This window comes from Rattus norvegicus, chromosome 7 (assembly GCF_036323735.1).
Source record: "Rattus norvegicus strain BN/NHsdMcwi chromosome 7, GRCr8, whole genome shotgun sequence".
Taxonomy (NCBI): domain Eukaryota; kingdom Metazoa; phylum Chordata; class Mammalia; order Rodentia; family Muridae; genus Rattus; species Rattus norvegicus.
Genome location: NC_086025.1, coordinates 65,252,225 through 65,272,215, shown reverse-complemented (window position 1 = coordinate 65,272,215; position 19,991 = coordinate 65,252,225). Strand labels below are relative to the sequence as shown.

Below are 19,991 nucleotides of genomic sequence, written 5' to 3'. Positions count from 1 at the left end.
GATGCTGCCCAGAGACCACCAGACAGAATTCCTGGATCTGTCAGGTGGCAAAGCAGGTAACGCAAGGGCAGATTTCTGAAAGGTCTGGTCATTCTGAGTCAGCTTGGGGCACAGGTTAGAGCCCTCAGAACTGCCATTCGCTACACCAGCACCAGAAACTTCCCTTTCTGTCTCAAACAAATGATCTGACTACATCAGAGGCTACTGTAGTGTGACAGTGTCTTGGGTGGAGGTCACTACTCCAGTACTTGGCCATACGAGTCCCAGGGACGAAACTCAGGCCCTGAGTTCTCACACACATCTGATAGGTAGTCATTTACTCTGGCAGGCTCCGAGTACCAGGTGCTATACATCGCTGATGACAACGAGATCCGAAGCTTGTTCCCGGGGCACCCCCACTCAGCCTATGAGCAGGCCTTCCAGGGTGACGAGAGTGTCCGCATAGATGCCATGGACGTCCATGTCAAGGCCGGCCGTGTCTACTGGACTAACTGGCACACGGGCACTATCTCCTATAGGAGCCTACCCCCTGCTGCCCCTCCTACCACTTCCAACCGTCACCGGAGGCAGATCGACCGTGGAGTCACCCACCTCAATGTAAGTGTCCAGCCTGTCAGAGACCCTGTGAGAGAGCTCTGCAGGACAGAGCTGACTTGAAAAGGATAGTGTGGGAGCTGGGAGAGCATCAGACTAGAGAAGACAGGAGCGGTCAGGCCTGCCTGCTTGGCACAGAAAGCAGCCAGAGCAATAAGAAGTATCCCTAGTCAGCCCTGCCACGTGGTGACATGGGCCACCAGGACAGACTGGCACTCAGAAGCATAGTCCACTGTGACACCTCCATGTCAATACTGGCCAACTTGCTTAAGTTTGAGGTTTAGTCCTCAGCAACAACCATGAAGATATAATAATAATACCTAGCCTTATAAGCTTCTTTATAGATCTGGCTGCTTGGTGGTTTTAGTCCTAGATCTGAACTAAGGACTTCATGGATGCTAGCCAACTGCTTTAGCAACGAACTACACTCGCAGCTTCATGCCACTGCTTTTTTTTTCCATTGACAGTTTGTGTGCATGAGTATGTGTGTATATCACGTGTTTGTGCCCTGGTGCACACACAGAAATCAGAGGACAATTTAAAGTTTGTTTCTATCAGGAGTCCCTGGGATTGAACTCTGGGCCTCAGGCTTGGCAGCAAGCCACCTTTACCCCATGAGCCACTTCACTGCCTCCACCCCATAGCCTCTCTTAAACTTTGAATTAACTAGAAAACCATGAAAATATGCTGGGCCTGGCTCATGCCTGTAACTCCAGCTATATGAGAGGCAGAGGAAGAGAAAAGGGTCGGGCTAGAGAGATGGCTCAGTGGTTAAGAGCACTGACTGCTCTTCCAGAGGTCCTGAGTTCAATTCCCAGCAACCACATGGTGGCTCACCACTGTCTGTAATGGGATCTGGTGCCCTCTGGTGTGTCTACTACAGTACACTCATATAGAATAAAATAAATCTTTAAAAAAAAAATAAGAAAAAGGGTCAGCCTAGGCGACACAGTGAGTTCCAGCCCACAGCTATGATAGAGACCTAAAGAACCTAGAGGCTGTGGTCATTGTGGGGTGACAGACAAGAACAAGTGGGCAGACGGTGATGGGGGTGACGAGACAAGATGGCAGTCCCTGACCGTGTGACCCCACTTAGATTTCAGGGCTGAAGATGCCGAGGGGCATTGCCATCGACTGGGTGGCTGGGAATGTGTACTGGACCGACTCCGGCCGAGACGTGATTGAGGTGGCGCAAATGAAGGGAGAGAACCGCAAGACGCTCATCTCGGGCATGATTGATGAGCCCCACGCCATCGTGGTGGACCCACTGAGGGGGTGGGCACGGGCCCTGGGGGGAGGCATCTGGGCTGGTGTCATGAGGCCCTCAAGACAGGTGGTAGGCTCAACAGGACAGAGACCACAGGCTTCCAGGCTACCCCAGTTCTGGCCCTCCTAAAGCCATCGTCAGGGACTCCCACTTGGATAGCTGACCTCTGCTTTCCTGGGCCCCCTGAAGGGGTAGCTCTGCCCACTCAGATGCTCAAGTGGTTAGAGCAGTCGATGTAGCATTGGTCAGAAGCTGGCTCCTGGGTCTCATTGTAGGGGACAGGGTGCTTCCTCACAATACTAGGGGTGTTCAGGCCAGGCCAGGTGGCCCCTGCTCCATCTCGCACTGTCTCCTTGGCCCTGGGGTCCAACCCACTCTTATCTCTCCCTTCCCAGCACCATGTACTGGTCAGACTGGGGGAACCACCCCAAGATTGAAACAGCCGCGATGGATGGGACCCTACGGGAGACCCTCGTGCAAGACAACATTCAGTGGCCCACAGGTCCCTGGGGCAGGGCTAGGGTGTGGAAGGGGCAGGCTCTGATCACGGCTGCTTCAGAAGTCACCTCAAAGTCACCCCTGTGGGCAGTGGGGTGGGCGATTTCCAGCAGATCAGGCTGAGGGCCGTGGGAGTGTTTCCCCGATGGGCGACTGGGAGAGGTCGTATGCAGGGTAGCAAGCGCTGCTGTGGACACCATGCAGAATCCCGGAATCTGCTCTGTTCTCTGCGCCCAGTCTTGCATGACAGAAGCTGATGCCTGACAGCATTCTCTCACCCCAGGTCTGGCCGTCGACTATCACAATGAACGGCTGTACTGGGCGGATGCCAAACTATCGGTCATCGGCAGCATCCGGCTCAACGGCACCGACCCCATTGTGGCTGTTGACAGTAAACGAGGTTAGAGGGTGCTTGGTCCCCAACGTTGGTATCAGGCTTCCTGCTGAGCCCAAAGACTCGTGTTCTTTGGAAGCCCCCACCAGCACTGCCAGCCTGTGGGCCTGCGCCGCCCTGACCATTTATTCGCTCTACCAATGAGTATCAAGTTGTGTGGGTTGAGCAGGGGTAGGAGAGAGAACCGAAGTCTCCCGTGAACCCAGAAGTCTTGGAGTGATGAGACCTACACTGACAGGCGTGTAAGAGTGGGTCCAAGGCCCAGGTCCCTGTCTTCACTTAACCTGACTCTCCCCCACCCCCAGGCCTGAGTCACCCCTTCAGCATCGACGTGTTCGAGGACTACATCTATGGCGTCACTTACATCAACAACCGTGTCTTCAAGATCCACAAGTTTGGACACAGCCCCTTGATCAACCTGACAGGGGGCCTGAGCCACGCCTCTGATGTGGTCCTGTACCATCAACACAAGCAGCCTGAAGGTGCCTCAGAGAGAAGACCCAGGGTGTGGAAGGGGTTGGGGGTGGGGTTATTGAGAAGGAGGGTGTTCTAAGTGCGCGCCGCTCAGCATGGACCCCCCTCCACTCACCTGCAGTGACTAACCCCTGTGACCGCAAGAAATGTGAATGGCTGTGTCTGCTGAGCCCCAGTGGGCCTGTCTGCACCTGTCCCAATGGAAAGAGGCTGGACAATGGCACCTGTGTGCCTGTGCCCTCTCCGACACCCCCTCCAGATGGTATGCACACCCCTTTCCCGGTACCCGAGGATCCCTTCCCGATAGCCTTTGGCTCCCCTGACCCTTGATCCCCTTCCTCTGCCCTGACGAGTTCTTACCACAGCCCCTAGGCCTGGAACCTGTACCCTGCAGTGCTTCAATGGTGGTAGCTGTTTCCTCAATGCTCGGAGGCAGCCCAAGTGCCGCTGCCAGCCCCGTTACACAGGCGATAAGTGTGAGCTGGACCAGTGCTGGGAATACTGTCACAACGGAGGCACCTGTGCAGCCTCCCCATCTGGTATGCCCCCAATCAGGACCGGTCCTTCCCCATCATCCTGACCCCCAACCTCTCCTTGCCTGGTCTTCCTATTGCCCCAGCATCCTCCCCATCTGGTTGTCGCTTCCCTAAGATCCCTCCCAGCTCTGCTATAGGCCCAGGTGGTCCCCAGTGCCACGGCCTCACTGACAGATCCTCTCCCCCCAGGCATGCCCACGTGCCGCTGTCCCACAGGCTTCACAGGCCCCAGATGCACCCAGCAGGTGTGTGCAGGCTACTGTGCTAACAACAGCACCTGCACCGTCAACCAGGGTAACCAGCCCCAGTGCCGATGTCTACCTGGCTTCCTGGGTGACCGTTGCCAGTACCGTGAGTATTCACCCCAACCCCAGCGAAGGAAGAGGGGAGCAGGAACGCAAAGGGGCAGTTCGAGAGGATGGAAGCCATCTGCAGATGAACCAAGCCCAGGCCTGTGGGTGCTGCCCCCCACATTGGCACACCTTCCTGGTGTAGGGAGCCTCCAGGCGTCAGGATCATTCAACAAAAGGAATGCCCTTTCTGAATGCTTAGGGAACACCCTAGTGTCCTGGGGTCTGTGACAGGGCATTAGGGGGCTCAGGAGGAGGTGGGAGTCATCCACAGGTCCTGGACAGCCCTCGACCCTGCACAGTTGGATCCTTATGAAGGGGCGGGGCTTGAGGTACTTCCTCTCCACTCCCAACCACAGGGCAGTGCTCAGGCTTCTGTGAGAACTTTGGCACCTGTCAGATGGCCGCCGATGGCTCCCGACAATGTCGATGCACTGTCTACTTTGAGGGAACGAGGTGTGAGGTGAACAAGTGTAGTCGCTGTCTCCAGGGAGCCTGTGTGGTCAATAAGCAGACGGGAGATGTCACCTGCAAGTGAGTGGGGGGCAAGGGTCCTACCTCCACATTCTGCCCTGTGGCAACTGTGTGGCCCATTCTGGCCCCGCCCCATCTGGCCCCTCCTGGCCCCGTTCCTGTCCTAGCATCACAGATACCCTTCCGCAAACCCCAGCCCCAGACTTTGATTCCTTTCCACAGCTGCACTGATGGCCGGGTAGCTCCCAGTTGTCTGACCTGCATCGACCACTGTAGCAATGGTGGCTCCTGCACCATGAACAGCAAGATGATGCCAGAGTGCCAGTGAGTTGGACCTGAGCCTCACTAGGCACAGGCTGGCCCCTCCCCCCAAAACCCCAGCTAAGGAATGATATGATATGGCCGCCTAGTACCTCCAGTTAAAGTGGTCGAGGAAGTGATGCTGGCCCACTGAGTTTTGCTTTCTTGCCTGCAGGTGCCCACCCCATATGACAGGACCCCGGTGCGAGGAGCAGGTTGTCAGTCAGCAACAGCCTGGGCGTAAGTGGTGGGGAGAGCAGGACTGCCAAGACGTAGAGCGAGAGAGAACCTCATGCCCCCCATCTCCCTAGGCTTCAGACTCAATCTTCCAACTTCTCTTTCCAGATATGACCTCCATCCTGATCCCTCTGCTGCTGCTGCTCCTGCTGCTGCTGGTGGCAGGCGTGGTGTTCTGGTATAAGCGGCGAGTCCGAGGGTGAGCCACTGGGAGTCTGGAAAATTCTGGCTGTTACTTTACAGTCTGATAACCTCACCAACATCACGGTTCCCTGACTCCTGCCTCTCCCCAGGGCTAAGGGCTTCCAGCACCAGCGGATGACCAATGGGGCCATGAATGTGGAAATCGGAAACCCTACCTACAAGATGTATGAAGGTGGAGAGCCCGACGATGTGGGGGGCCTCCTGGATGCTGATTTTGCCCTTGACCCTGACAAGGTACGCTGGAGGCCATTGAAGGAGCTTCTGGAGCAGAGTCCAAAGGCCCCTGGGTGTGACCAAGGCAACCAAAGGTGTTGCCCAGAGGTAGAAGCCAGAGTATTCCAATCATATGAACCTCTCTATTTTTTTTTCTTTTGCAGCCTACCAACTTCACCAACCCAGTGTATGCCACGCTCTACATGGGGGGTCATGGCAGCCGCCACTCCCTGGCCAGCACGGACGAGAAGCGAGAACTGCTGGGCCGGGGACCTGAAGATGAGATAGGGGATCCCTTAGCATAGGGCCCTGCCCCAACGGACGTCCCCAGAAAGCCCCTGCCACACGAGTCTTTCAATGAGCCCTCTCCCCAGCCAGCCCTTCTCCGGCCCTGCCGGATGTACAAATGTAAAAATGAAGGAATTACTTTTTATATGTGAGTGAGCAAGCACAGTATTATCTCTTTGCATTTCCTTTCTGCCTGCTCCTCGGCATCCCCTCCCCCCATGCTGCCTTGAGGGGGCAGGGAGGGCTCTGTGGCTCAAAGGTATGAAGGAGTCCACATACGTTCCCTTACCCCGGGAAGCTGGCGGCACAGCCTCTCGCCTGTACAAGACACTCAACAGGGCTCCAGTGTCCCAGCTTTCCTTTCCTGGGGTTAGTTCTGGGGAGGTGGAGTTCTCTGCTGAACCTGTCTGGAATATCTGGCTCTAGCTGAGGTAGGAGTATTTTTTAGTTGAGGGAAGTCACCCCAAGCCCCAGCTCCCACTTTTAGGGGCACGTCTGGGATGGCCATGCTCAGTATCCCTTCCAGACAGGTCTTTGCCTCTCCAGTGCCCCCTCTGTGGCTCCTAGGGCTGAACACATTCTTTGGTAACTGTCCCCCAGTCTCCCCTCCCCTGAGGACCAGGAAGAATTGGGGCACACCAAGGAAGGGCAAGTGGGCAGCCCCATTTTGGGGACGTGAACGTTTTAATAATTTTTGCTGAATTCCTTTACAACTAAATAACACAGATATTGTTATAAATAAAATTGTAAAAAAGGAAAAAAAAAGAAAAGGAAAAAAACACTGTGTCTGCATGCTAATGTGAGACTTTGGAAGCTGGGGCTGTGCTTGCCTGTTTCAGCCACCAGAGGGAGCCTTGCTGCATGCTGGAGGCTGGCCTGAGAATCCTAAGGTCCGTGTCTCCAGCCCCACTCCATCCTCCTGTCTTGCTATGACAGGGAAGAGCTGTTCTTCTTGGTGTATGACCTTGAGCCTTATGATGTGACTTGTGCTGGCTGTATCTGGTGTCCCCTGGTCCCAGCACATTGACTCAGAGATAGACATGTTTCACTGTGCACCTGCCCTACCCTGGCCACCCTAGAAGAAATAAGTATGCTGGGTAGTGAAGACCGTCAGGATGGTCTGCTACAGCTCTCTGCTCTGTGCTCCTTTGGAAATGTCGACATCTTACTCTATGATCTATGAGTAAAGCCCTGGCTATGAGGCCAGCAGGATGGCTCAGTGGGCAAAACACTTGGGTGTGCAAGCACCCTGGAACCCTCATAAAAGCAGGGAGGACCAGCTCCATAAAATTGTTCTCTGACCTCCGTATTTGTGCTTTGGCATGCACACACATACACACACACACACACACACACACACACACACACACACACACACAGAGAGAGAGAGAGAGAGAGAGAGAGAGAGAGAGAGAGAACTTTTTTTTTCTTTTTTTTTTTTCGGAGCTGGGGACCAAACCCAGGGCCTTGCGCTTGCTAGGCAAGCGCTCTACCGCTGAGCTAAATCCCCAACCCCGAACTTTTTTTTTTTTCAATTAAATACCTGGATTAGGGGACAAGCTAGACTAGGGTAGGAGAGCCAGCAAGGCTCAGTTTGCCCATTAGCTTCCCATATAACATTGCAGACAGTTCAGGAGTTGACCAGGAAAAGACTTACACTATCTAAGTTGTTCCAGATCTCCTTGAACCTCTTTCAAAGGGAAGTGAACCCCTTGCAGAATATTATTACAGCTTTACATTGTCCAGGACTAGGGGAGGGTTAGAACCCTGCTCTTCCAACAGCCGCAAAGAATGCCTCCCAAAGGAGCAATCTAGCTTTTCACCCCTGACCCTCACTGGCTTTCCCAGGGTACTTCTCCCTCTATTCCTCCCCTCAGGGAAACTTACAGGTAGATGTGCCATCCAGAGACAAGACCTCCTTTCCCCCTCATCCTCAATCTTATCTCCAACTTCATCCCCAAAGCCTACTCTGAGATCTTCCTAGCTTCCCCAGACTCCTTAGGGCTCTGGGATGAACAATTCTGCTGGGAATAAAATGGGGGTGGGAGTCATTGTTGATCCTTAAGTGTTGGCTTGTGGCTCATTCTGGCCACCAGGTGGCGTCTGCGCTGCTGTAACACTGCTTATCCTAAAGCTCCCCACACTAATTATGCACCTGCCACTGAGGACCCTAGCCTAGCCTCTCACTTCCTTCCCTGGGGCTATGTTGCACTGACCCCTCCACCCTCTGTCAGCCATCTTCTTTCCCTCCCCTAGAGCCTGCTTGTTCCCCACCAGCAGCAGTCCCACCCTCTCAGCAGCCTGCATCTATAGCTCCCCGGGGAATCACTGATTCTCTGCCTGTCACCTCAAGATTTGAGTAGAGCAAGATGGACCCCAGCTGCCGCTTTAGAAAGTATACCCCTTCCTTTAGCCCCCTCTCTCTACTGGCCAGGACCAGAAGGGTGCACCGTCTCCCAACAACCACCCAGCCAAATGGAAGGGAGTCTCAAAAACCAAAAAGACACTGACTGACTGACCGAGATCAAATTGAAAAACAGATATTCTTAGATGGAAAGATTCAGGAACAGAAACAAAGACCCAGAGACAAGTACTGTGTACCTGTGTACATGAGCATGCACTTGTAATCTCTGAGAGAATTGGATGACCTGAGATTAGCTAACACGGTGATGGGGAGGATCAGGTCTCCTACAGATGGAGACTTTGGCCATGGGCATCTGCACACCCAAGATGGGGGACTACCCTTTGCCTTCGCCAGAACCAGAGCAGCTCTTGTGCTTGGGGTCAGCCCCAGTCAGCTATTTGACTTGTTCCTGATACTTTGTCCCATCCTGCCTTTATTCTTTCAGCCCTGACTGCACCCCCAAATCTCTGCTCCCTGGTTTTTGTCTCCTTGGGTGTCACAAGTACACCCCTGTCCTTTCCCTGACCCTCTTTGGTGTCTGTTGGTGTCTGTCAAATCCTATGCCTGATCTTTTCATATTCGCACAGGCTTGTCTTTCAGCCTCTCTCTCTCTCTCTCTCTCTCTCTCTCTCTCTCTCTCTCTCTCTCTCTCTCTCTGTGTGTGTGTGTGTGTGTGTGTGTGTGTGTGTGTGTGTGTGTGTGTGTGTGTAGCCCTGTGGGTATTTGCCTCTGTCAAGGCAAGAGGGTACTTTGGGTACCCAGCCGTTACTGTATACCACTGTATGCTCCTATGTATATAAATCGTGTGTGTCGGTCTGTGGGTCTGTGTGTGCTTATGTGCCTCTGTGTACGCTGGTCTGTATGTGCATGTGGCCTCACCGCTACAGTGTAGCAGGGCATTATTATAGCCTGGAGACATACCTTGGGGTGTGGGCCTGTCTCTTCATCTCTTTGCTTGGTCCTATCTCTTGCTGTCTAGGTGTTGGTCATATTACCTCCTCAGCCTTAGCCACAGTGCATAGCAACAGCTGACAGCTGAAGACTCCCTGGGCAGGGAGAGAGAGACCAGTGGGAGGAGGAAACAGGAAGAAACAGCCCAGAGGATGAGAACAGACACGGTGTTGGAACTGGGGACAGAGACAAGGACAGAGATAGACAGAGAAGGGATGAGAAGAGCTGGGAGTGGAAAATGGGACTGTGAGAGAGAAAGCAAAAGGATTGTTACCAAGAGGCTGGGCAGACGGCACTAAAGCGACTTCCTGCCCAACCCCCAAACAAGAGTGCTTCGGATTGGGCAAGGGTCAACAGTATGGGTTGAGGGGCTAACTTAAAAGACCCGGTCTAGCCAAGGGGTCCGAGGACCGCAGAGGTGCCGCGGGGGCGGGGGCAGGGCAGCGGGCGCCGTTTGTCAGTCTATTGACAGACGTGATGGGGTTTCCGTCCGTGATCAATGATTCTCATCTCCAGGCCGAATGAGCCGCGGGGCGCCCATCCATCCCCGTCAGCGCTGTGCTCAGTGTTAGTCGCCCGAGGCCCCGCCCGCCCTCACCTCAGTCCCTGTCCCTATCACTGCCCTAGACCCACCTCTGCCAGGAGCATAGGACACCCCCCCCCACACCAAACTCGGGCATCACAGGACCAGGGTCCTGCGGCGCCGCCCAGCCTGTCGGGGCTCATGCTCCGCGACGCCCCCTTCCCGCTCACACTTCAGAGCCCAGAGTCCCACTCCCTGTTCAAGCCCTCATCTGCGCCCAGACCTGGCGTCTTGGGGTGCCACCCCCAAAACCCCTTGACCCTCTCCAGCTTCACACCTGAGCCAGGGGCGTGTCCGGGGTGTGTCACAGTGAAAGTCACCTTCCGTGCCCCCAGCTGGGCGGGAGGGGGCGCGCGGGGTGCGGCCGGGATTGGAGCACCACGGAGCCCCGCCCCCCTCCCCGCCCGCTCGACTCAGACCCAACTTTCTCCCCCGCCCGCGCCCCGCCCCCAGCGCCGCGCTCCGCTCAGCGCTCAGTCCGCGGGCCGAGCCGCCCGCTCCCGCTGCTTGCGCCGTCGCCCTCAGCCGGGCGCCCCTTGCCCTGTGCCCAGACCGGCCCGCCCCGGGACCCGCCCTGCCGGACCCGCTTGGCCGCCCGGGAAGATGCGGCTGCTCCCGGAATGGCTCCTCTTGCTCTTTGGTCCTTGGCTCCTTAGGAAGGTAAGGGTGGCAGAACCAAGGAGTGGGGTCCGGGACACGAAGAACCCTGCATGCCAGGGGGCTCCGTGCGTCTGCCTCGCCCCCAGCACTAAGCGTCCCAACTTTGTGCGTCGTGGGGGACGCGGACAGACAGACTACCCGCTTTAGGACTGGCACGCACCCAGCAAGTTGGCTGAGGGTTAGAAGAAGGTGCAGGGTGGAGACCCGGCTCTGGTCGGCTTCAGGCGCGACGGGGGAGGGGACGAAGCGCGACCCGCGAGCGCGCCAGACAGAGAAGGAGTGCGAGACAGACAGACAAGCCAGAGGGTGTTAGCCTAGCCTTCTTTCCGCACCTACCTTGCTTGCCTCCCTCTCTGTCTGTCTGTCCTTCCACCCCTCACCCTCCACCTTCCCATTTCTCTTCTCCTTACTTGTCACAATGCCAGGTAGGCTCTGCGATCCGAGTATACATTGCCCAGGCACACGCGCTTACAGGGACCCACACCAGCAAGGCTGAACTTGGCTACAATCTCCCATCACATTTCCCGCGGAGACACCGTCTCCCCTGCACAACCTCACAGACACACCCCCCTCTCGCACCTGGTGGACAGGGGTTGTTGCCTGGGAGGGGGAGTCTCTCCTCCCATCTCCTCCCTACCCCCACCCTTCTCACTGTCTCTTTTCCTGGGGTTTCTGGGTGAAGACCCAAAGGCTAAAAGGGTCCAGACCTCATCCTGCCCGACTCTTGACTTGAGATCTTCAGTCCATATGGGCTGATGCGTGCTGATGTGGAGTGTGTGTGTTAAAACCGCCCTTGCACGCTATCATGTGTCCAGGGAATCCAGGCACTGGGACCCGGGGTGAATAGCTATGCTGGCATGCATGGGTGATTGTGTCTGCTTCACAGCACTGCCATCTATTTATGCCCTGAAGTGTGATCCACAAGGGTGGTTTAGACCCTGGCCCCCAACTTCCTTTCTCAACTATGACCTACCTAGTTTAAGGGCAACCAGTTGGCTCTACAAACCCTCACTCTTGAACCTCAATCTCCAGCCTTTAAGAGAGTCCAGTAATTCTCCTCCAAAACACTTGGACCCTAGCCCTCATGTGGTGTCCCCATACCTACAGTAGGGTAGACACTGCCCCAGTGAGCCAGTAGTAGAGCCCTTAGATTCTCCCAAGCCCAGCTGCCTAGTGACCTTGAGTGAGTGGAAACTGGGCAATAAATAATAAGAAAGAAAAAAAATGAATGAATGAAACAAGAAAGAAAAGAGCCCCCGGTGTAAAAAAAAACGCTGCCTCTTGCAGGAGATTCCTTTGAACCTGAGGCCTGGTTTCACCCAGGAAGACTGCAGGAGAGGGTCACCCCACAGTGTGTGAAGGCCTGGGGTTACAGAGGAGGGGAAGATACATTGCCCTGATCCTTCCCCCCACCCCCACCAGCTTTCTCCACTCTCTTCCCATCAAATTAACTCCCCTGTGGACAGATCTGGTTTAATTTCCTTTGCCCCCTGAAGGGGAAGGAAACATCTGGTAGAGACTTGAGGGAGAATAAGCATGAGGAGGCTAGGAGAGATGGGAATCTGTCTTCCTGTGAGAAAGCTGCAGCTGAGGGGTGGCTATGTCAGAATCGGCAGGGAAGTGCTTATCTGCCATTTGGTCTAGCCTGTGGACATGTGGGGGTCTATGCCTATGTGTGGTGTGTGAATGCCTGTTATTTTGCATAGGGTCGTGTAAGGAAATCTGTTCTCAAACGGACTTATGAGTAGAACAGTAGGGTGTGTGCACATGCATAGACCCTCCCTCGGGGTCTCGGATGTATTTGCATACTGGAGCACATCTGTTATTTCGTGTGAATCTGGGTTTGCGAGTATGCTCATAGCTTAGAGCACGAGCAAGTACGGATTGTTCAGATATGTTCGCCTGAGTGTGAACATGAGGCAGGAGTGTGCCTGCATTCAGGGACATCTTGATGACAGAGTTGGGAGTGGGCAAGAGGTGAGGTTGACACTGGGTTGAGCCATTGATGGGGACAGTTCTTAAGACAGCTCTTGGGGGAATCTTGACCACCAATTCTGCCCACCCTGCCTCCCCAGGAGTTCTCTGCTTCTTCCTTTACTTCTAAGCTCCTGGGACTCCTCTCAGGTTCTGGTTTCCCTGGCTTCCATCGCTCCAGGGGCTCTGGCCTCTGGGCTGGACTGGCTGCTTCAGTATCTTTCCAATAGTCTTCAACCCCCCTTTCCCTCTGTATCTGTCTTCCTTGCCCCATGCCAAAGCAGCTGCCTACTGGGAAAAACAGCAGGCGATCAATAGTCACTAATCACTAATCACTAATCACTAATTAGCTAGGGGGGAGCAGGGGTGGCGGTCCTGTGGGACCTTTCAGCTCTATCCTGCCTCAGGGAAGGATTACAGTTACAGAAGTCTCAGTCCAGGCCAGCCACAACCCTTGTGCCAACCACCACCTCCTACCTCCTTACCCCCCTGAAGCCCCCTAACTAATCTCTGGCTAGACCACTTAGGCACGCACAGCCTGGGCTTGGTCCCAGAGCTGCTGGTTGGGATTTGGGGGTAATCAGGGGCCGCAGCTGGGCCAGGGATACTGGAGGAGGGGTCTAAAGTGACAGACCCCTTGGGCCAGAGCTTGCAAACCTCACATCCTGAATGGGAGGGGCACCGTCGGAAAGGAGAATTTACAGAGGGTCATGGTTGGACTGGGTGAGGAGCTGGACAGAGGTAATGGTGAAGATATTTGGTAAACAAGCAGGAGGCAGGTAAAGAAGAGTCTCTGGGGTCTGGGACCCACAGTTGGAGAATGGTAAACCTTGAAAGCCAGCAGGTAGGTGAAGGGACCCTCCTCGGAGGGATCAGTAAGGAGTAATTGGCCAGGAGCTAGGGAACTTTGAATAGAGAGAACTCTGTAACCCAGGATAGGCGTGGGCAATGGGACAAGGTTAACAGAGAGGGGGTCAGGTTGTGAAGAGAGGTTTTTGGGTTCAAGCTCAAAGGGGTTCCCAAGATACACAGTCGGAAAAAGCGAACCGGGATAGGGATCTGGGAGTGCGGCCTTGAGCACTGGAAATTGGCGAGTCTCCCCCTTCTCCCCCGACCGCCCCTCCTCCACCTCCACCCCGCCCACTCCCCCTCCAGCTCAGGCTTCGGGAAATTACATCCCCGCTCCGCGACTCCCCCCCACCCCCACCGCGCCCTGGAGCCGGCGCCTTTATAGGCACATTTATTGCAATAATAAAGTGAGGCGCGGGGCGGGGGGCGGGGGGCAGCCATTCCCGGGGGGACCGCGCCGGCTCTAGGAAGCAAGGAAATAAAATAAAATAAAATAAAATCAAAATTCAGATAACGGTGAGCCTTGTGCAGCAGGCCGCGGGCAGGCAAGAGGGTGGGGCTGCGGGGGAGAGGGCGATTGGCCCAAGGACAGAGCCCACCTCACCAGCAGGCCCTCACCCCTGCTCTGTAGTAGTGTCTGGAAGACATATCTTTGCCTCCACTTGCCTGACCCCCTCCCAAACTTGATGCTGAAACTGGCCTTCTGCCTTTTCCTGTCTCATCTGAATACCTGGCCTGAAGCTCTGTTTCCAGACTGACTATCACTTTCCTGGTTTCCTATTCCCCATTCCAGTACCCCAGTGGCTTCCCCTACCCCATCTCCCAGGTCTCTATCCATCAGCATCCTTCTTTCTTCTTAATAACTATCTTCCTTCCTCCCACTCCGTTTTGCCCCATCCTGTCCCCATCACTGTCTCCCTGGCCCATCTTCAATGCCAGCTGGTCTCTAGAGCCATTTGTCATTGAGCGTACCTGTCCCATTTCAGCTCCCATCCTCCACCCTTCTGGTCCCTGACCCATCATCGCCTTCTAGGTCTCTGCCCAATACCTGATCATCATTTCCCATCTCTCCATTCTTGGTCCCAGGTCTACCCCTGTGGGATCCTCATCTTGGTACCCTATGCTCCTCCGAGCCCAGTACCCAATCCTAGTCACAGACCATCTCTGCCCTCGTACTCACCTCAGCCTGTCCTGTCCTGTCCACCCCAACCCTGACATATACACCACCTTTATCCCCAGCTCCCAGCCAGGCATCACTCCACCCTGACCTGACTGCAGAGATGACTCTCTGCTTTCAGAGAGACTCCGCATTCTATCCCTTGCTTCCCCAACCAGGCCTAAACCATTTCTTCCTCTGATGAATTGTAAGTTCTTTCGACCCAAAGGGAAAAGAGAAGCAACGGACTAGTCTGGAGGCCCCGGGGGAGTGCACCCTGCAATGCGGCTAAGGGGGCCTGGCAGCCTGATCCTCCCTCTCAATCCCCAGCTGGCCTATCCCCAAAGAGCCTTGATGGAGTTTGTTTAGCATCAGGAGGTGGCCTTAACTCGCCCTCAGGTGCGTGGGCCTGCTGCCTTGGGGCATAGTGTTCCTTCCGAACAGGCCTGAAGGAGTCTGCAGCAAGCCCCCCTAACCACCACACACCTCCACCTCCTACCTCAGCTGACAGCCAGCCCGCTGCTAGCCTCTCCCCTCTGCAAATGTCACCGCGCCCAATTAGTTTAATTAAACTGGCTTTCAAGTTGGGAGGGGTCCCCCTTGGTCAACACCCCGCTCAGGTCCTCAGTCACTGGGGGGTGGGCTGTGGCAAAAAGGAGCTCCCATTCCACCTTGTGTTTCCAGTCCCCATCCACTGCTGAAAACAGACAACCAGGAGGACAGAGAAAGAGAAGGTGCGGGGTGGGGGGCGCTCCCCAGAACTGGAAATCAGAGACAGTGGGGGGAGAAACTGAGACAGAGAGATGGAGAAAAGAGTGGGGAAAGGGGGAGGGGAGAGAGAGGGGGAAAGAGAGGGGGAGGGGAGAGGGAGAGGGAGAGGGAGAGAGAGAGAGAGAGAGAGAGAGAGAGAGAGAGAGAGAGAGAGAGGCAGGCAGTGAAAGAGGGAGAGCGAGCGTGAGCGATCAAGGAAGCCAGAGGGAGGATTTTATTTTATTTTATTCTGTGTTCCCATTTCTCGGCTCGTTTCCTTCCAGACTCTCACCCCTCCCTCCCGGTCTGAGCTCCCCACCCCCAAGGTCGCCTCAGCCTCCTCTCCCCCCCCCCACCCCAACTCTTCGCTTTTATCTTAGCGGTCTCCAGCAGTGGGGGGGTGGGGGCTGTGGGTACCAAAGCCCAGGGATTTGCCAGGATCACAGAAGCAGAGACAGCAATTTGTCTGGGATCAGAGGTGGGGGGACATCCTGGTACCTCTCTCTGCCCAGCCAAACCTCATCCTAATCCACCCCCCATCTCTTCCTCTGAAGAGAGTGAGCCTACCAGCCCTGAGCAGGTCCCCGGGGCTGGGTGCAGGGCAGAGGGAGCAAGGGTGTCCTGGGAAGTAGTAGATTGGAGACATTTGATGCCCTAACATTGAGCAGCTTGGGGGGTGAGGGGAGTGGACTGGAAATAGGACTTTACTGGGAATAGGAGGGATTCGGTCCAGAGTGGGAAAGGAGAGACTAAGGGGTAGGATTTCAACAACCCACCCTTTGGCTTTCCCTGAAGCCTCACTCACTTTGACCTCCAACACCCTGCATGGGGGGGGGGGTTAGTTCCACCTCCCAGAGCTTTTTCCCCTGCCCCCGACTCCATCCTAAGCCTGTGTCCCTAGCCCTACTCAGGTGCACCCTCTGGGTGTTAGATGCCAGCTCGAGCTTGTCTGCGTGAGTCAATCACTCGTGCCACCTCCACCACCCTCACCTGGGGTGGGAGGAGGGATGGATAGGAGAAGAAATGAGGGGGGCAATAAATATGTATGACGAGTGGGTGGCGGCAGCATTAATAACCCAGGATCGCAGCATCGCAGGGACGGAGACCAGCCAGTAGAGATCCGAGCCCAGCTCGGCCATTCTTGTCCCCTGTGCATACAGTGCATATATAGACTGGGTTGTATGCAAACAGAGGGGTCACCTGTGTGTCCAGGCCCTCTACCCTCAGCCTACAAGTCAGCACGCCTGTTGTTCATACACAATGTGTAAAGGCTTGTAGGAAAATACACGCAGTGTGTGTGTGTGTGTGTGTGTGTGTGTGTGTGTGTACGTACTACACACTCATTCCTGTCATATGAACACAGGCCACTTTCACTGTGCAGACACCCCCTTAGAAAGACCCTGACACAGGGCCTCTTGCAAGAAAAGTGACACATCAAGACAGCCACACAGCCAGCCTGGTCATGGGCATACGAATACCCCAGCTACACACATACCGCTACCACAAACTGACACATAGCTTCACACATCACAACAGACAGATACCCCCCAGGTAACCCAGGCAGAAATACACAATGGACAGGCAGCCATTGAGAGCAGATGGGACGGACACACACACACACACACACACACACACACACACACACAGAGCCTCCTCAGGCTGATATACATAGGCAGTACAGACACATACACACAGCCTTCACAGACTAAATATGTACAACTCACCCCAGACAGAACACATGAACACATACACACAACCATTTCAGGATAACAACCAGCCCAGGCACACATGAAACTGCCTCTCCCAAGGGACTGGCAGGCAGCTGTCAGGGCCACACTACCGGTGGGGTCTAGTGCTGGCTGACTGACACACTCTGACACGCTCTGCTCCTATCCCTCCCACTCCCTGTGCCGGGAGCGGCATCTCCATATTTCTTCCTCTCACTCTCCCGTCGCTCTCCCCCAGCTCCTTCACTCCCGGCCACCCCCTCTACACACACCCTGATATAATTGATGGCCCGGACCTGGCCCGACCGCTCCCGCCTCTCAATCCATCTTGTATTAGCATCGGAGCTGTCTCCCAGATCCCTGGCCACCTGAGACAGGCCAGCACCATGGGCAGGCAGGGTGACTCCTCCAGCCCTTCCGAACCAAGGGGTTGGGGACAAGGGGAGTGCCCCTTTATTCTGCAAGCTTCAACCCACGGTCAGTCTGGGATTGGTTCTTAGAGGTCCCTCTGGGGAGAATGGATAGGATGGAGATGGCTCTGTTAAACCAGAAAGCTCTTCCTGTCTCTTTACCAATCTGGTCTCACAAACGGTCCCCACACACACCAAAGCTGGCTTTGTCTTTATGCCCACCCTGGAGCTTTGTGACAACCTAGGGTTCATCAGATCACTTCCCAGATACAGAAGCTACGGTCCAGATATACGAAGTGGCTTGACCAAGATCACAGAGCTTGAAAGGGCTTCAATGTCTGACCCCAGAACACACTCTTGTGGGTTGCCCAAGCCAGCGTCTCTCTTCCTTCTTCCCACACAGGTTATCAGTGGCCAGATCGTGGAATCCGGGAGGCCACAGTACCTGGACCTGCGTCCCGCCATGGCCGGAGGGGGCGCCCGCGGCCAGCAGCTCCCGGTGCCCGCTTCTTCCGAGGGCCTGAACCCCGTGCGCTCCTGGAGCTGGGCTTGGCCAGCTAACCACACCGGGGCGCTGGCCAGGCCGGGGGCAGCCGGTGGCCCGCCCGTGCCGCGCACCAAGAGAAAGCCATCCATTAAAGCGGCCCGCGCCAAGAAGATTTTCGGCTGGGGGGACTTTTACTTTCGTGTACATACCCTCAAGTTCTCGCTGCTGGTGACCGGCAAGATTGTGGACCATGTGAACGGTACCTTCAGTGTGTACTTCCGTCACAATTCGTCCAGCCTGGGTAACCTAAGTGTCAGTATCGTGCCGCCTTCCAAGCGTGTGGAGTTCGGGGGCGTCTGGCTGCCTGGGCCTGCCCCCCACCCTCTACAGTCTACGCTGGCATTAGAAGGGGTGCTTCCCGGACTGGGGACCCCTCTGGGGATGGCGGGGCAGGGGCTGGGGGGTAACCTTGGGGGTGCACTTGCCGGCCCACTCGGAGGCGCGCTGGGAGTTCCTGGGGCCAAAGAGTCGCGCGCTTTTAATTGCCACGTAGAATATGAGAAGACAAACCGCGCTCGCAAGCACCGCCCGTGCCTGTACGACCCGTCGCAGGTGTGCTTCACCGAGCACACGCAGAGTCAGGCCGCCTGGCTCTGCGCCAAGCCCTTCAAAGTCATCTGTATCTTCGTCTCCTTCCTCAGTTTTGACTACAAACTGGTGCAGAAGGTGTGCCCAGACTATAACTTCCAGAGTGAGCACCCCTACTTTGGATAACGCCCCCGTCCTGGGCCCAGAGTTTCCCACCAGATCTCAGTCTCACTAGGTGGGACCCTCCCTGTATACCCCATGCTCCTGTGACTGCCCCCACGTCTTCCACTATGGGTGAGGTGGAGAACAACAGCCTTCCCCCGGGACTATCAGCCAGTGTGGCCCTCCATTTCCTTGTGGTACTGAGTGTCCCTAAGACTGGGGTGGTCTCTTCAAACGTTAAATTGGAGGGGCATAAGCATAGCCCCAGAGTTTTGAGGTTTTCTTAGGGTTCCCTAGGAATACATATTGCCCACCCGCGGTATTAATGACGCCCGGCACTTTCTTTCCCCAAGCTCTGGTCCTCCCCTTCCCTCCAAGACTGTGAAAGTCTAAGTCTAAAAGCCCCAGTCCCTCTAGTCCCCTCTCGTTCTGAGTGCCCCATGTCAGTCCTCCTTTCTTCCTAACCTTGCTGAATCAAAAGTCCTGATGGGGGGCTCCGCCTGGCCCCTTGCTCTGCCTCCCCGCTTCTCTCCCGTGCCCCCAGTCCAGTTCCACCCGCCCTCTGGCTGCTTCCTCCCGGTGATTTTTTTTTTTTCTACGCCAAATCAGACGGGAAGGGAACAAAATAAAGCGAAATCCGATACTCGCCTGTGTGAGACCTTTGTAGGAAAGGGGGTGCGGGCAGGTGTGGGTTTTTGTCTGGTAGAGGCTTTGCCTGGACACCTCTCCTTGGCGCCCTTTGGGAAAACCGAGGCAAACACAGACCCAGCACCTTGGAGTTCATTTCAGAACTGATCAAGGAGTGAGCGACCCATGGGTGAGAGTCTGCCCAGGTGGGGATTATCTAAGGTTAGAAAACGCTAGTGAAGGCAGTTAGAACGGGGATTAGACCTGAAGTGGGACTTCCGGGCAGTCTGTTTGGGAAATTTAGGGGAAAGGAGGTTTAAGACCTTGAGTGGGGTGGAGAAGCATGGACAGCGTAGGCAGAGCGCTGACAACCTAGTAAGCTCCATCGGGCTGGAGGGAAGTGGAAGGTTGGGAGGGAAGGGGAACGGTGTTTGCGGCATCTGGAGTCATCGATCTTCCTTTTCCTTCCTAATTTCGTGGGCGCTGAGTTTGCAGACGGACGAGGGAGGGAGGGAGCGAGCATAGGGACGAGGTGATGGGGGAAGGGACCAGCGCAGGTTTGGAGGGCGGAGCAGAGTCCCTGCTGGTAGCCGCTAGCTAGCGAACAGCCCCCTTCAGCCAGCTGCCCACCCTTTCCACCCCCGCCTTCAGCTCCCTCCTGCAGCCTTGGCTGCTAATTTTATCCGCCCCCAACCCTGGCCCGGGCGTTAATTGGCTGCGGCTTCATTAGTAGTTCTCAGCTCAGCAGCCCCCCTCCCCTTGGGACCCCCTGACTGGGGCTTGAGGGGTGCAGACAAGCTGAGGCACAGAGCGTCTCTTCCTCTTAATCCTGAC

The 19,991-nt window shown here is 55.6% G+C and overlaps 2 protein-coding genes across 3 annotated transcripts in view; both read left to right on the top strand.

The window, feature by feature from the left end:
* The window catches only part of Lrp1 (LDL receptor related protein 1), an 80,558-nt gene extending 73,981 nt beyond the window's left edge, over nt 1-6,577 (top strand). The window contains exons 76-89 of one of the 2 annotated variants that reach the window (NM_001130490.1): nt 329-597; nt 1,691-1,869; nt 2,257-2,363; nt 2,643-2,759; nt 3,059-3,235; nt 3,349-3,489; nt 3,593-3,766; nt 3,953-4,114; nt 4,473-4,647; nt 4,810-4,911; nt 5,063-5,127; nt 5,233-5,323; nt 5,418-5,562; nt 5,706-6,577. In NM_001130490.1, coding sequence (NP_001123962.1) covers nt 329-597; nt 1,691-1,869; nt 2,257-2,363; nt 2,643-2,759; nt 3,059-3,235; nt 3,349-3,489; nt 3,593-3,766; nt 3,953-4,114; nt 4,473-4,647; nt 4,810-4,911; nt 5,063-5,127; nt 5,233-5,323; nt 5,418-5,562; nt 5,706-5,846 — 2,045 coding nt within the window. In that variant the 3' untranslated portion in view covers nt 5,847-6,577. The remainder of the gene's footprint in view (nt 1-328; nt 598-1,690; nt 1,870-2,256; nt 2,364-2,642; nt 2,760-3,058; nt 3,236-3,348; nt 3,490-3,592; nt 3,767-3,952; nt 4,115-4,472; nt 4,648-4,809; nt 4,912-5,062; nt 5,128-5,232; nt 5,324-5,417; nt 5,563-5,705) is intronic. The other variant, XM_008765393.3, reaches the window with a different exon arrangement.
* A 3,774-nt stretch (nt 6,578-10,351) lies between these two features.
* On the top strand, nt 10,352-19,173 carry Nxph4 (neurexophilin 4). The gene is given in 2 exon segments (NM_021680.2): nt 10,352-10,427; nt 17,697-19,173. Coding segments are annotated over 2 exon segments (915 nt in total). The 5' UTR covers nt 10,352-10,370; the 3' UTR covers nt 18,555-19,173.
* Nucleotides 19,174-19,991: the final 818 nt, after the last annotated feature.